Source organism: Nasonia vitripennis (assembly GCF_009193385.2).
Source record: "Nasonia vitripennis strain AsymCx chromosome PSR unlocalized genomic scaffold, Nvit_psr_1.1 chrPSR_random0070, whole genome shotgun sequence".
NCBI lineage: Eukaryota > Metazoa > Arthropoda > Insecta > Hymenoptera > Pteromalidae > Nasonia > Nasonia vitripennis.
This window is the reverse complement of record NW_022279729.1, coordinates 179,427-195,219: the sequence shown is the minus strand read 5'-3', so window position 1 is coordinate 195,219 and position 15,793 is coordinate 179,427. Positions and strand designations below refer to the sequence as shown.

At 37.4% G+C, this 15,793-nt stretch overlaps 1 protein-coding gene across 1 annotated transcript; it reads right to left on the bottom strand.

Annotated features, from left to right (window-relative positions):
- Window positions 1–925: 925 nt before the first annotated feature.
- LOC116418038 lies at window positions 926–4,522 on the bottom strand. The gene is made up of 7 exons (XM_031933219.1): window positions 3,713–4,522; window positions 3,153–3,656; window positions 2,866–3,085; window positions 2,443–2,780; window positions 2,009–2,375; window positions 1,426–1,898; window positions 926–1,351 (listed from the first exon to the last, which is right to left on the bottom strand). The coding sequence occupies exons 1-7, from the start codon at window positions 4,520–4,522 to the stop codon at window positions 926–928; spliced, it is 3,138 nt and encodes a 1,045-aa protein (XP_031789079.1).
- Between the last annotated feature and the right edge of the window lie 11,271 nt (window positions 4,523–15,793).

Genomic DNA, 15,793 nt, shown 5'->3' with positions numbered 1-15,793 from the left:
TGTCGAGGGCAGCAAATGCCTCCCTCTCTCGCTTCAGTGCCTCCCTCTTCAGAGCTCTGGCCTCCTGGAGTAGTGGCTCGACTCCGGACCACATCTCTTCTGCGGTGGGTGGTGCAGGGCCGAGCGGCACCTCCACCACCGTACAGACGCTGCTGTTGCTGCTGTCGGAGTCATACTCCTCTCCCCTGTGGTTACGCTCTTGCGGTGTCGTCATTATTCTCCCTTAATCTGTATGGGTAACAGAGAGGATGGGATGTTATGGTTATCAATTACAGGTGTTGATTCAAGGAATAGCAGTTATGTCCGTTCTCTCGCTGACCTCGTACGAAGCGGAGATAAGTTCACTCGCGGCGCGCTTTTATTTTTCAACCCTTTCGGTCGTCCTCGTTTAACCGTAGGGACCTCTTGTTCAGTATTATCTGGATTAGACGGGGGATCAGCCGATTTCTTGGCACGCGTGATTTTAATCGCCGCGCGGTTTACAATAATTCGCGTTTTTCGCGGTCTTCCTCGCTTACATGGCGCATTCACGTTTACATTTTTGTTGTTCGGCAACATGCTAATGCTTCTTGAATTATTATCTGAGCTTCTTCTTGAATCGTCATCTTCTTCAAGGTCTGAAGTAGGTTCCTCTTCGTTATTGCGATATGGTTTGAGGTCCGTCACGTGGATTTTCCCAAACCTTGGTTGTCTTCTAAGGTATACACGTCTTGTCCTAGTTTCTCAATTATTTTAAACGGACCGGTGAACTTTGGTGCTATTTTCGCATTTATGCCTGGGATGGCCGGCGACAGAATGCGATTACGCTTCCAGACCAAGTCATTGATTTTAGAGCGAGGAAATGGTCCCATAATATCACCAGCGACCACTTCCCACGGTCCAGTGACCTTCCGCTTGCTCATTAATCCAGCGGGAAGCGCTTGCTCTACCTTGGTTTGTTGACAGATCGTACATTCTTTGATGAAGTTACTGACATCTTTATGCATGTTCTTCCAGTAAAAATATCTTGCGATCCGCTCATAGGTCTTGCGTCTATGTGACCAGCTGTGGGCTCGCAGTGCGATTCCCACAGTACTTCAGCTACTTTATCTGAAGGCAAGACCAATTTCCATGCTTCTTGATCATCTAAAATATCTTCTAGAAGCGGATCCGGACGCAAATGGTATAATTTCCCCCCTATCACCTTCCAATGGGGACGGTGGGTGGGATTTTGTACAACTTGAGCTTTAAGCTCGTTATACCAGGCATCAGAAGTACAATCATCCTCTGCGTCGATGGATGCTAATTGCGCTTCGCTCTCTTCATCCTCATACATACGGGACAAGGCATCTGGCACGCAGTGTAGTGAGCCCTTCCGATGTACGATGTCAAAGTCGTAAGCTTGTAATTCTAACGCCCACCGAGCTAAGCGACCATTCGGATTACGCAGATTGCAGAGCCATTTAAGACTACTGTGGCGGTGATTACTTCAAAGTGATATCCTTCCACGTAAGCTCTGAATTTTCTAATAGCCCACAGAACAGCAAGACATTCGCGTTCTGTGACAGAGTAATTTCTCTCGGCTTCAGTGAGCGTGCGACTCGCAAAACTGAGTACACGTTCTTCTCCATCGATAGTCTGAGTGAGCACAGCACCAAGGCCAATGTCGCTCGCATCAGTTTGAATTGTGAACTGATCTTCAAATGAAGGAAACTGATCTTCAAATGAAGGACTATGGAGAACTGGAGCAGAAGCGATTATTAGCGCTTTCACCTGCTCAAAAGCCATCTGTTGCGACTCGCCCCAACGATAATTGACGTCTTTCCTCGTCAATTGCGTTAAAGGATCGGCGATTGTCGCGAAGTTATCCAGAAATTTTCTGTACCAAGAAGCCATGCTCGGCGTAACTGCTTCAAGGTCTTGGGAGTTGGATAGTCCATTATTGGAGCTATCTTATCCGGATTAGGTCGAAATCCATCTCGATTCACCATGACTCCCAAGTACTTAACTTCACTGCAACAGAACTTACTCTTTTCTCTATTGATGGTAAGTCCAGCTTCGTGAATACGCTTCAGAACCACTTCCAACCAGTGTAAATGCTCCTCAAAGGTGCTGGTTGTGATGATAATATCATCTAAATAAGAAAAAGCATGTGGTTCAAGCTCTGGACCAATAATCTTGTCGCTGAGCTGCTGGAACGTACTAGGCCCGCCCACTATGCTATATGGCATACGGGTAAATTCAAAAAAACCCAGGCCAGGTACTGTAAATGCTGTGAGATGCATATCTTCTTCCCTCATAGGAATCTGATGGTATGCATTGCTCAGATCTATGGTCGATATATACTGAGCATTCTGCAATTTGCTAAGTATCGAGTCCATATATGGAAGCGGGTACTTTAGAAACAGCGTTAAGTTTGCGGTAATCAACGCAGAACCGTTAGGTACCATTAGCCTTGCGCACCATCACAACAGGGCTGGACCATTCACTGTCTTTAGCACGTCTTATTATTCCAGCTTCTAGCATTTTGTAGACTTGTGAATGCATTTCTTCTTCCAACTTTTTCGAAACTGGGTAGTAGCGTTGCTTGATAGGCCGCGCACTACCTACCTCGATTGCGTGCTTAATAAGCATTGTGCAACCTAGGGGTTTCTCATTGCTGGGAAGCCATCTATTGAGCAGTTCGTCTATCTGACTTCGTTGGGTTTGCGTCACATCCGCTAATCCAACAGCTGCTAGCGCATTCGCAACCCCTTCTGTCAGAGCAGACAATTCCAATGGGATCGACTCTGACTCGCCCTCTATTTTGAGGCGATTTTCTCTGGGTTCCAAGGATGCACTCAGAGTCTAACTGGCTCATAATAATCATCACCTTCAAATATTTACGGCGACCGAGCACTTCGAATGGCAACTCAACATAGCCATAAATGGACAAGTTGACCATTGGCGAGCTTCGCACCGGGACCTTTGTACGGTGTAATTGACTGACCGCAAGTTGAGGCAATTTGGATACCAATAGGTCCGATAGCGGTGCGAGCCGCTCCTGAATCGCATAGTGTGCGAATCCACGATCCTTCAATGGCATAATAGCGTCCTTATCAGGCGTCTTCGCAGGAATATTAGAGGCCTTAGTTTTATCGGGGGGAGTAATGACCTCCTTTACTTCCCTTTGCCTTTTCCCGACTTCTTGGAACATTCAGGACAAGTGTGCAAAATGTGTCCAGGCCATAACTGCAGCCGTAGCACTTCACTGGATCTGGAAACGATCCTCTAACCTTTTGATCTTGGTTGTGAGTACTGGCAAGTCCGCGAACAGGAGGCTTCTTCTTCTCCGAGCCATCTTGAGGGTTCACAGATGATGTACCCTTCGGCTTCTGTTTTTGCCATTGTTTTTTATTACCTCCCGCGTTATTCGCCTTTTTCGATGGAACATCGGGCGGTTTGGCCTGCTGGGTGATGCCTAGTTGTGCTATTGCCTCTTTAACTGCAGTAGCCACTATGGTGCAGAGAGCTGCGGGTTCTGTCACTTCAGCTATAGCTGGAGCATTTGACGAACCGCTTTTCTTCTTGGCTTCTGCCTCCTCCTTGTATGCCAATTGTGGCAGTAGGCAGCGATCAGGTGAAGGTGGTGGTTTATAATTGTCTCGCTCATAGATGAGCTTTTCAGCCGCTCTCGCCTTTGCGATGAGTGCGGTTGTGATGAATGTTTTGTGATGTTGTGATCTAGATTTACAACTTCATTCTTAGGCACTAGCATCCTAATATCAGCCAGCATGTTGTCGTAGATCATTTTAAGTTGAGCTTCAACTGTTGGTGGCTCATCTAAGCGGCTGAGAATCGCTAGCACAGCAAAGATGTGTTCCCTAACGGGCTCTTTCTTGCCTTGCGATCTTGCTTGTGCTTCCGCTAGTAGTTGCATCTGGACGTCTTGATCCACGCCATAACTTCTCCTAGCAGCTTTGCAGAAGTCGTTCCAAGTCACCCACGAGTGTCGTAGCTGTCTGCACCAGACAAGGGCTGGTCCAGTCAGTACATGCAGCATTGCATTGATGGAGTCATTATCGTCGAGATGTGACGACATTCTACATTCGTTGACTCGTTGCAGAAAATCTTCGATACAACTACCTTCGCTACCATCGAACTTAATATTCCATTCTCTGGCTATTTTTCCAATATCTCTTTTGTTCGAATACCAGGATTGGGTACCTTGCAACGCGCAGAACGGGCTTGACGAAAACCTCTCACCCGAAGGGTTTGCCTGGTTGGACGTTTGTTCCTCTCTGAAGGATGAACTGTTACTACTTCCCAGTAGTCCACCCCTCCTCCTAGGGTTCTGCGTGTCTGGAACTATTTGTATGTTATTCGGCTGGTTCTGTTCCTGGCGATTTTCTGGCGAAGTACGCGATCTTACGATCCAAGGGTTTGGCATATTTGTCCTTGTGCTGTGCGCTGTAGGCTCGATGTGTTGTATATCGATTGTGTCCTGGAATTGCACTTGTTTATTCTGATCGGGTTGTTGTGCCGAACTGCTGTTTTCCGCCATTTCAACAATCAAGTTTTCCAGATACTCGATTTGCTTTCAAAGCTCTTCTTTTTCTTTTAAATCTTGAACTTTTTCGCGCAACAATTGTCCATGCCTGATTGTTAAATCTTGCGACTGCTGGTTGAAATAATTTTGTGAGTACGTTTGCAATGCCCCACACACGATTCATGGCCCAAACACAAAAATATTATAACCAAAATCTAAAATCATTCGAATATGCCCACAGAAACATATGAATGCTCCGCTATCCCGCTACGGCATATATATACAAGAACACAGAGTAGCCAGCAGCGGCAGGAGAGCAACAAAAACAAATATTACGAAGCTAGCCATCAACAGCCAACAACATACACACGCCCAAAGCATAAGAGCGAGCGGTGACGCGGCAGCGGCGAAGCGTGCGCAGATTTCTGCGTCAATTTTAATATAAGTGGGAATTTTGCAAAAGTGTGCAAAATTCCGGCGGCTTAATCCGCGCTCTTTTCGTAACATATAAAAGGCCCTGCGCGGCCTAGTACAGACACTAGCTCTACTGCAATTTACGCAGCCTAGTCTCTATTCAATAGCAGTTAAGCATTGAGTAGAAACATCGACAGATATTTTGTAATACCAAAATTGAATATAAGATATCGCAATTTAAGCGTATCGTTCATAATTAACAGAATATGCAAAGAGATAACGCAATTTAGGCGTATCTTAAAATAAAACATAAGATATCGCAATTTACGCGTATCGTTCAGAATAATTAATAAGTTACATATTAAATATAAAAGAAAGAAGCATAAATCAATTAGATAATATTTAATACTGCATAATAAAGCATATTAAATAATAATCAAACAGATAAATAAGAACCACATGTATAGGTTCAATTGCAACTCAAAATTAACATTGCAATTTATGTTTTATAATTCACGTAGTTAAATACATTCTGTTTATTAACTAGAAGAAAAATCAACAATTATTTTAGTATACATTCCTTTTACCTGGTATCCCGGACCTGAACAAATATCATTATCAAATTATTATAAAAGAAAATAAATAGAATTTATCTAGTATCTGTCGTCAAGATTACGACACAGATTAAGCAAATACTCACCACTTTTCTATAATAAAATCATTCGCAGGACCAAGAAGAGTCGTGACCGTTTCACGTTACTTGCGTACTCGCCCTTGTTACCACAGTTGTTGTACTACACGTGGTTGTTGTTATTCTTGTACATATGCAGGGCTTGGCCTTGTTTTTCAAAATGACTGAAATTCCTTTCATTGATGTCCTTCTCGATATCCGTAATTTCCATATTTGTGTGATTATCAATACCTACTATCTTGATTTTCGGATTTTTTAATTTATTCTTCATGATATAACACTTGTCCACTAATTTTTCTTTTAGCACTGTCTCTGTCAATTCCGCACTGTTATCATTAATACAGCTTATTATGACTTCTTCGTTTTTATTAACGTATATGCTTCTTGTTTGTATATTTTTTTCGGCTGTGAGACATTCGATCACAGACTTCATAACGTTGATATTGCTATCACTGTTTTTGTTTACGGATATTTTAGGCACCTGTTTTTGAGTTGGTCTTGGATATTTTAGAGCATCTGAGTAGTAAAGAAATTACTGTCAGTTCTACTACTGCTATTTTGCAACTGAATTTTTGCTGAATTTTTGAGTTTAATATGTGCAATCAAAAATGCTGCTGACTCACTCAGAGGTTCCTCATCGACTTTTGAGGTTATATTTTGCTCGCTGTGTTCCGGACAAACTATGAGGTTGCTACCAATAAATTTGTAGTTTTCATTCTTTTGCATGAGACAGCTAAGATGATATGCCTCATCACAAATCACACAGACTGCTGTTGTTGCTAGTTTTTGCTTGCAACATGCAAAATTAACTCTACACTTATCAGGAGGCTTGTTGATTCAAAGCGTAACACGCAACTAGAATACTGTTCGGTAGCTTCAGTGCGGCGTTGATTTAACGACACCGTTGCGATGATTCGCGTTCTATTTGCGCGACGCGTTTTCGATTTGACAATCGAAAACGTACTATGAGACATGATCTCTAGCCAAGGGTTTTTAAACGTGTGACTCCGACTTCTAGTACACACACACGCGTAAGATATATTTTTTTAAAAATCACATACATTTATATTTTAAGTAAATATTATTTTAGGATAATATGTAAATATTTTAACTATTTTTTAAAATACATATATTATTTTCTATTTATCGTCGGTTCCTACGAAGAGTAGCGCAATTCAAAATATGCCTATTTTAACTCACCATTTGAAAGCTCCAAAGTAAAATTAATTTGTTTAGGACCTGATAAACTAAGAATATAAATCACATGTTTGACGTTTAATGGGTTTTGGATAAATTTATTTTTATACCCTTAAACCAGTGAATATTTTAAATTGTGCTAGTCTGCGTAGGAGCCGGCGTTATAATGTCTTATTTATTTATTTATCTTCCTTTCAACATATTTTTCAGGTTACCACGATATTTAAAAAATCATAAACGTATATATCTATAATCATACATTAATTTATTTTTTATAGATACACATACATATTTTTCCATAATCTACGGAGAAAAACATACAAGATTCCGATAAAATGGAAAAAAATAACTAAGGACTATTTAAATAATTAAAATATTTCCTGTTTCCTACAGTTAGTATCTGGTCTTGGATATTATTAATAGCAATCGCTATTCTCTCTCAGACAGTCTACGCCCAGAATTCATTAATTAACACTCAAGTAAGTTGCAAAGTTAATGTTGTTAAGTTAAACGCTAAAATGAAAAGTTTTACTAATAAGCTCGTAAAAAATTTTCTATTGACCCGTTTGGTTTAAAAATTTTGGTATCTTAAAGTACTTGATAGTACCTTTAATTTGAGAGGTTTAAAAACTCAAATGATCAATTATTAACTTTAAAAATTAATGATTATTGTATCTCCTTTTTTATTAATCATTTTTTATGATGTGCATGTATACTAAAACTTGAATAGAGCACAACTTTTTAAAAGTTTTTTTGTAATTTTTTATAATTGTTTTATGTTATTTTTATTCATTTGTTAATAGTGGTTTTTCTTAAAAATTAATATAAAATTGTTATAAAAAAATTATAAAAAAACTTTTAAAAAATTGTGTGTTAGGGTAATTCTGAGGTTACCAAACTAACAATCAATTATTAATATAAACGCGGGCGGTCAGCTACTCTCCCATAGAGATTAGTGAAACTACAAATTTATCGCGGCAGAATTGTTTGATTTGGTAAATTTTGACTTTAAATCATTAAGGAAAACAACTTACTTGTGTTTGATGGATTACTGGAAAACTAGATCAATGAGGTAGTGGTAAGAACCAAAACTATGACTGCGCTGGGGTTCTGTTTTGGATTTTGTTTTATTCTTCTTTCGATAATTGACGTAACGTACAATGAAATTCAATACAATTGTTCGACGTGAGACAATTAGCAATCCAATACGAAACTCAAAGAAAAATATTAATCAACCAAATCTTTTAACTCTAAAGAAAATAATATCCTTTTTTTATATTCAATCAACTCTATGTGAAAACTCGGAGAGAAAGCGTCCTGTCTCTAGGAGCGCACACACAGGAATGAGAAGATCGGGGGAGGCAAAGTTTGAAGAGAGCGTCATAGCTTTCTCCCACACAGGGTCTTTACTTCTCCTTCGCACTTCAGTTTAGCCGCGCTCTCTCTCTCTCTCTCTTACTCATTAGGCCTTATGGGCCTAGCCTACGGTCAACGGCTAAACTGCAGCGTCGACTGTACACGAGTGCTTTCAGCCGAGGGAGGAGAAGTTTTGTTTTGGTTTTGAGTTACTTCTCGCGTACGTTAAGTGTCGAAGTTTCTGGATTCTTTCTTTCTTTCGTCTTAGTTTGATTTAATTTAATTTAATGTCTCTGAATAGTTATCCAGAAACTTCGTCACTTAACATTGTGCTCCATTTAAGTTTTAGTACAAATCATAGGAATCAAATAAACCCAAAAAGAAAATTTTTCGATGATCCGTTTGCTCATAATCGTGCACATCATAAAAAATGATTAATAAAAAAGGAGATACAATAATCATTCATTTTTAAATTTAAAAATTAAAGTTAATAATTGATCATTCGAGCTTTTAAACCTCTCAAATTGAAGGTACTATCGAGTACTTTAAGATACAAAAATTTTTAAACCAAACGAGTCAATAGAAAATTTTTTACGAGCTTATTAGTAAAACTTTTCATTTTAGCGTTTAACTCAGGCTTACCCCCTTAAATTAGCGAAATTTTAAATTTAATTTAATTTTTTTTCAGACGGTGACGTGGCTCATTTTATCCAAAGAAGGACAAGCAAAAAAAATCAATCTGGAAAGAAATGAGTGGAAAATTTTCATCCAAAACTAAATCATTTCCAGAAAAACAAAATTATAAAACATTTTAATACTATTTTCGCTGCAATTTTTTTAATTAATAATATTTTTTTCAATTAATAATAATTTTATAAATTTTTCTTTTTCTATTTTTTTTTTTAGAAAAGAGTAAAAATTAACCGAGCGCTGATACGGAGGCGATTACAAGCAGCCCTTAAGCCACCCACATATTCAACATAAAAAACCATCCAAATAAAAAACATTTTGACGCTTTAACACTGCGCACGAAAGAGTTTATTCAACAGATTTCAAATTCGCCATAAAATCTTGTGCTCCACGTTTTTTTATTCAGTATTGATGGAGCACAAGATGGACAAATATCACAACAGCAGCTCTGCCAAAAACGAGGATCGCACTCCTTTAATAGATCCGAAGAAGGGCGAACAAAAAAAAATCCGTCTAGAAGATAATGAGTGAAAAATGTTCAACCAACACAAAATCATTTCCGGAAAAAGACCATTATAAAAAATTTTAATTTTAGCTGCATTTTTTAAATAAATAATAATTTTATAAATATTTATATTTTTTATTTACCCATCCAATCACCATTTCCTACTTCCTTCACATTCATATTCATTTAGACTTTGTGAGAGAGAGTAAGAGAGAGAGATTAGATTAGATTAATTGATTTTTATTCTTGTACATTATGTTGTACATATAAATAGAATAGAACAAAAATACAGAAAAGAAAAAAAGTATGTGGTGTAAGAGTAATAAGTGTAGGATGATAGCGCGAGTGACGAGTATGAAGTGGGATGAGGTGAGATGAGATGTATGTGAGTGTGTGAAAGTATGTGTGATGATTATGTGATTTCCATATTGAAGAAATATTTTCTAGCTATTAGTTTAAAGTGTGATATGGATTGTGTGTTGCGTAATTGTGATGGCAGGCTATTCCATAGATAGGAGGCGCTAATAAAAAATGAATTCTTCAGCGTCTCCGTTTTGAAGGACAGAATATCCAGTGGAGTCACCTCACCCCTCACAGGCCTGAGCGCGACGTGGAAATCAAAATAGGCCAATAGATAAGACAGTGTAGAAGTGTTGAAAATTTTTCTTAGAAAACAAGCCATGAAGTATTTCCTACGTCCGGCGGTGGTAAGCCATTGCAGCTCACGCCTGTAAGGGGAGATGTGCTCGTCCCTCCTTGCACCGTAGATGTAACGGATCCCCGTATTGACAAGTCTCTGTAGTTTAAGGTCAAGTTTTTGAGTTATGTCACAGTAAACAAGTGAACAGTAGTCAATGAGGGGGAATAGGAGTGCCTGCACCAAATGTTGGCGCAGCCTGAGGCTAGTACTCTTCCGAAAGAAGTAAAGACGATACATTAGAGAGTGAGCACGTTGTACCTGGGCAAAATGTACCTGGGTTCCCCCTATATCTATGTGGGTGTTAGCAGTAGAAGGTAGAGCATTTATATAATAGGGAGAAGAGAGAGAGAGAGAGAGAGACATATATAACATCTGGGTTATGTGCGCGTGTGCGTGTGTAGTGGATGGTGGTAGGTGGCGGGCGGCAGTAGGTGGTTGCTGACGGGTACATGTATTAAAGTAACTGTGTACTCGCCATCGGCCGCTTCACAGCTACTTGCCTCCGAACCCTTACCCCCCTGTCGAGGATAAGGTCGGCGAGATTCTACCTGCTCCCTCGCTGGCTCGCCATAAGACGCACTGTGTGTAAGTGTGTGTGTGCGTGCACGTGAATTTTATAAATTTTTATATCTTTTTATTTTCCTCGTCTAAAATCCATTTCTTACTTCCTACACATCCTTATATATACATATAGATGTAAAACTTCACATATACATAAGTGAGGTTTATGTATGGACGGTGGTATTAACGACACCTGTAATCATCGAGGATGTAGTACGGATGACGATACCCGCACTCGTCGTAAGATCCTCCCTCCCTCTCGCTGTGTGTGCGGGAGAGCCGAGCTCTAGAGAAGAGAGATCCGCTACCTGCCCGCGAATCCTTGAATCAGTGGAGGGGGAGCCGTTCACGGCGAGAGAGAGAGAGAGAGAGAGAGAGAGAGAGAGAGAGAGAGATCGTAGCTGGTCCCGTGGGGGGAGAGATCTCGCCAGTCGCCGGCGGAGGTCCCGTGGTGGGGCGAGACCTTGCTATACTCCAGAGCTTCCCCCACCATGTAGCACCACCCCCTGCCTGTCTCGCTATAGGATTCCTCTAAGACCGTTTAAGACGCGGGATATTATAATTTTGACACCCTCAGAAATCAACTTAAAGCCCACTTTTGCATCGGATGCTGTATGTATACTTTATTTATTTAAATTTTTTCTTTCCTTACAAATAATAAATATTTTTTCTTTTTTTTTTTTCAGAAAATTGTTAAAACTACCCGAGCTCTGGTACGACGGCGATTACAGACTGCCAGCACAAAACAATCCTATACAGTCAAGAAGACTATACAAATACAACAGCATCTGGATGCTTTAAAAACGAAGTCCACTGAATTTCGCAAAAACATTTTGTGAATGAAATTTTTTTTATGTGCATGTGATAGATTTCAATTCATTTTTTTGTCTGTGCATAATTTTTAATATACAATAATTTTTTCAAAATTTTTATGTTTTAATTCACCTTATCCTAATTCTGAATCCTGTTTTCCCACACGCGCACACATCATTCTCTAACCACAAGATGAAGTCAACCACCCACTCGCATTTTATATAATCATCGTGTTTGGATCGGGTAAAAAATATTTCTCAAATTCATTTTAAAAATTTTTTAATTAAAAATTTCATTTTTATAATTTTTATAATTTTTACTTTCCGGAAAGGATTTTGTATTAGTCGAAAAATTTTCAGTAATTTCTTTCCAAACAGATTTTTTCTGCTCGTCCTTTTTTGGCTCGACAAAGCGGGTGTAACCCTCTTTTTTTGCACAATAATCACGATATTATATATCATATACTTTTAATGCATATTACAAAAGCTATTGCGAAAATTCAAACTAAATAATATTGAAAATTACGGTTCAAGACTTGAAGTGTTTTAGAAGTTTTGTATATACTTCCTATACTTTTACTCGCCAGCGCGGCGCTGTCGCGCCCCTTAATAGAAAAATACTCTATTTTTCAAGTATACGCGTTTAAGATTCTAGGCTCAAAGAGAAAAAAAAATAAACCCGGCTCCAGACTGTCGTGCAGCTGTACCGTTCCCGAACAAACATGATAATAAAACGATTAGCCAGTATTGCGAATTTCTCCTAGACGGCTTCCAAAATTTCCCGGACTGCGCACAACTTTTAGGAAAGGGCCGCTGCTCGGTGCAATTTAGTTCCCGACCGTTATATACACTCATATACTTAACATATACCTATACAACTATATACCTATATTTATTTATTTATTTATTTAACCATCCACTTACATATACCATTAAAGGTATTCTACAGAGGCAAAACAAGCTTGCCTGTACGTAGAGCGGAGTACAAAAAAATAAAAGAAAACTTATGAACTATACTTATGTACTAAAAACATGGTCATGTTCATATTTTGTATATTTTCGCGGATTATTTTTACTATGATTCAAAGTCACCCAGATCGACAATAGGAAATAACTGTATTTGCCTAAAGTACCTTTTCACTTATAAACATTTTTAATTTATTCCTAATTGTAAATTTGCTAAGATCTAAAACTTTGAGATCATTGCTAAGCATATTGAAAACATTAACTGCAGCATAGTAGCTGTCTTTTTGGCTAATTGATTTATGTGATTTTGGTATTTGTATGTTTTTGTTCCTAGTTATACTATGGCTATTTTTATATTGCGTTTTTAAATTATTATAGTGATATGTAACAGCTTCTAACTTGAATAATTGCTTGATTGATAACGGCATATCATTCATTACAAAACGATTTTTATTAATAATTTTTAAAATTTTGTTCTGTACTCTTTGAATTAAGTTAAGACAACTATTGTACGCTCCTCCCCACGCTATGATACCATATTTCACAAGGCTTTGGAAAAATGCGTAATAAATCATCATAAGCGTTTTTCGATCAAATAGATTCTTGATTTTAGCAAAAATAAATATGAGATATCTCGTTTTTTTTACTATACTATCAATATGTTTATCCCATCGCATGTTGTAATCGAAAATTACGCCAAGATATTTATAATTTTCTACCCTTTTGATAGGGAAATTACCAATACATATTTGTATATTATCAGGTACGCTGTTACAATAGTTGCCATACGCAATGTACACAGTTTTACTTAGATTTAATGACAGCTTATTTAGAGCAAGCCATTTGGACACCCACTCCAAACAATCATTCATCCTGTCCTGAGCAGCAGACCACTCGTCATCGCTCGTGATGATGACAGTGTCATCCGCATAAGATATGATGGTATCCTTTCGCATATCTAACAATAGATCATTAACGTATAGTATAAAAAATAATGGACCTAATATAGTTCCTTGTGGAACGCCAATTGATATTTCTTTATAATCGCTTTTATAGTTAGAGATTTTAACGCTTTGTTTTCTATCGGAAAGATAGCTAGTTAACAGCTTTAGGATATTGCCTCTAATTCCATATCTTTCTAACTTATAGCCTATATAGCCTATATAACCTAAGCGCTCAAACTGTCCTTTTACTTTTATTGCGGACCGCATCTATATAATAATATTTCTCGCTCTCTCTGTATATTATTTATTTTTGTTTCGCTGCGCGACACAAAATTTTCTATTTTTCGCTACGACGTAACACTGCCGACTTTTTGCGCCTGCTACAGACATTTTGCGCCCGCCGGTAAAAAACTGATACTTTACGTCCGCTTAAGGTGGCTTTGGCGTTTGATGCACCGTATCAAGTGTGGAGCCTCGTGGGGGCACATATTTTACGAATGCTCATTGCTGCTAATTTTTTTAATAACAATACGTATCAAAGTCCAAGTAGAAAAGTAAGAAAACGCTAAAAAGTTACAAAATAGTTGCCAGAAAATAGCGAAAAATATGCGCATTAGCAGTAGATAACCTTACTTTTTGTTTTTTTTTTCGCGATTTTCTTTTGACTTAAGTCGCCAACCTTATGTTTTTATGAAGCTAATAGATTCCTCACAATTAAAAGTATTGGTGTATATTTGATATACGGCGACTTGTCGACTACTCCCGTAGTTATTAGTCGATTTTGATTCTATTTCCATAAGACTACGTGTTAAAGTGTCAATTTTTTGGTAGCAATTTTTTTGAAAATTACATCGTCAACCATGGTATTTCTGTTTTCCAAACAAATCTGGTATACTTTATTAAGATAAATGTAAATATTTGTATTTTGTAATTGAAAATTTGAAAACCCAATATAGAAGTAAATAGTGTCGCGGCGCATAGACATTTTTGAAAGCCGCAAACAAATAAGGAAACTAATTTTTGATGCATAAGAACAAAACGGGATAACTTTAGAATTAACGCAAACTTTAGGAACGGTTTCTACTTATTTTATTCATTTTAAAATCGACTTTAAGTTTCAGAGCAATCTATCGTCTTTTTGATAAACGCCCAAGCCACCTTAATGGATCAAAAAAATGCCAAGATCGTGATTGTGTTACAAAAACTTATTTAAACATTCAATAATAATCACGCTTATATTTTTTACAGGTATCAAACAATATAAACTTTTAAAAAATAGAAAAAATCATAATAATAGTGATAAGTCCTCTTGGACATAAAAATTCTGGAGCCTATAATTTGATAGATTTGAAAAATGCATTAATAGATGACTGATTGCATAATGAAAAATTCATTTGCATCGTGTGCAATGTTACCAAAGCCAGTATAATTGCAAATTGAAGCTACTACTACTATTGCAATTAATAATATGAAAGAGAAGAAAAATCATCGACGACGAAAAGAGAGAAAAAATTAGGGAAAGACGAAGAAGGAAAAAAAAGTTGCTGCGGAGTAAGATGAAGCTATTGAAAGAAGAATCAGATTCCAAAGAGAAAAAACTGAAAAATTGTCTTCAATTCAAGAACACGGATCGTGTGTGATTGTAACGTATGAGCGTTTGCGTGTACTATAATGTTATTTTAGTTTATATAAATAAATCATAATTTATTTATTTATTTATTTATTTATTAAACCATTTATTACAAAGCCATATGGCACCCTATAGAGGCAATTATATATTGCCTGTACATAGGAATTGGTACAAAAACCTTTAAACTAAAATATATTTAACAAAAATATCTTTGATACATATGAAGAGAATTTGCAGAGGTACTTATAATTTTTTTCTTTACAGATATATTGTAGTAACTAGTGTTATAAAATTTATCGCTATTGTTAACAAAACTTATTATGGTTACTGATCTTGTTTATCAGTGTTGGAATACGTGGATAATAATTAGACACTGGGGTTAATAGTTAATATAAGTAAGTAGTGTTTATTTAATAGTGGGAATATAGCCCAGACGGCAGTGCGTCCGCTCACATAGGAGTCTACTATTTTAGAGTATATTATCACGATCATACATATTTAAATATTACAAGACGCCTCCTAAATTTTATGATCGTGATTTTCTATATTTCATTTTCTTTTAATACATTCGTTATATATTTACTTTTGCATACAATTTGTTTTCGCAATTTTACATTAATCTTAACGCTTGTCTGAGAAATTTTATAAGAACTTGACAATTTTATACATGAACTTGAGATATTTATCTTGATCTTGACTTAATAAATTTAAATTTGAACTTTTACTTTTGAACTTGAATGTATGAACTTGAAGTTGAATCTTAACATTTATCTTATAACGAGTTGACTAACGTGCTCTCGTTATGTCTCTCTCCTCCGAA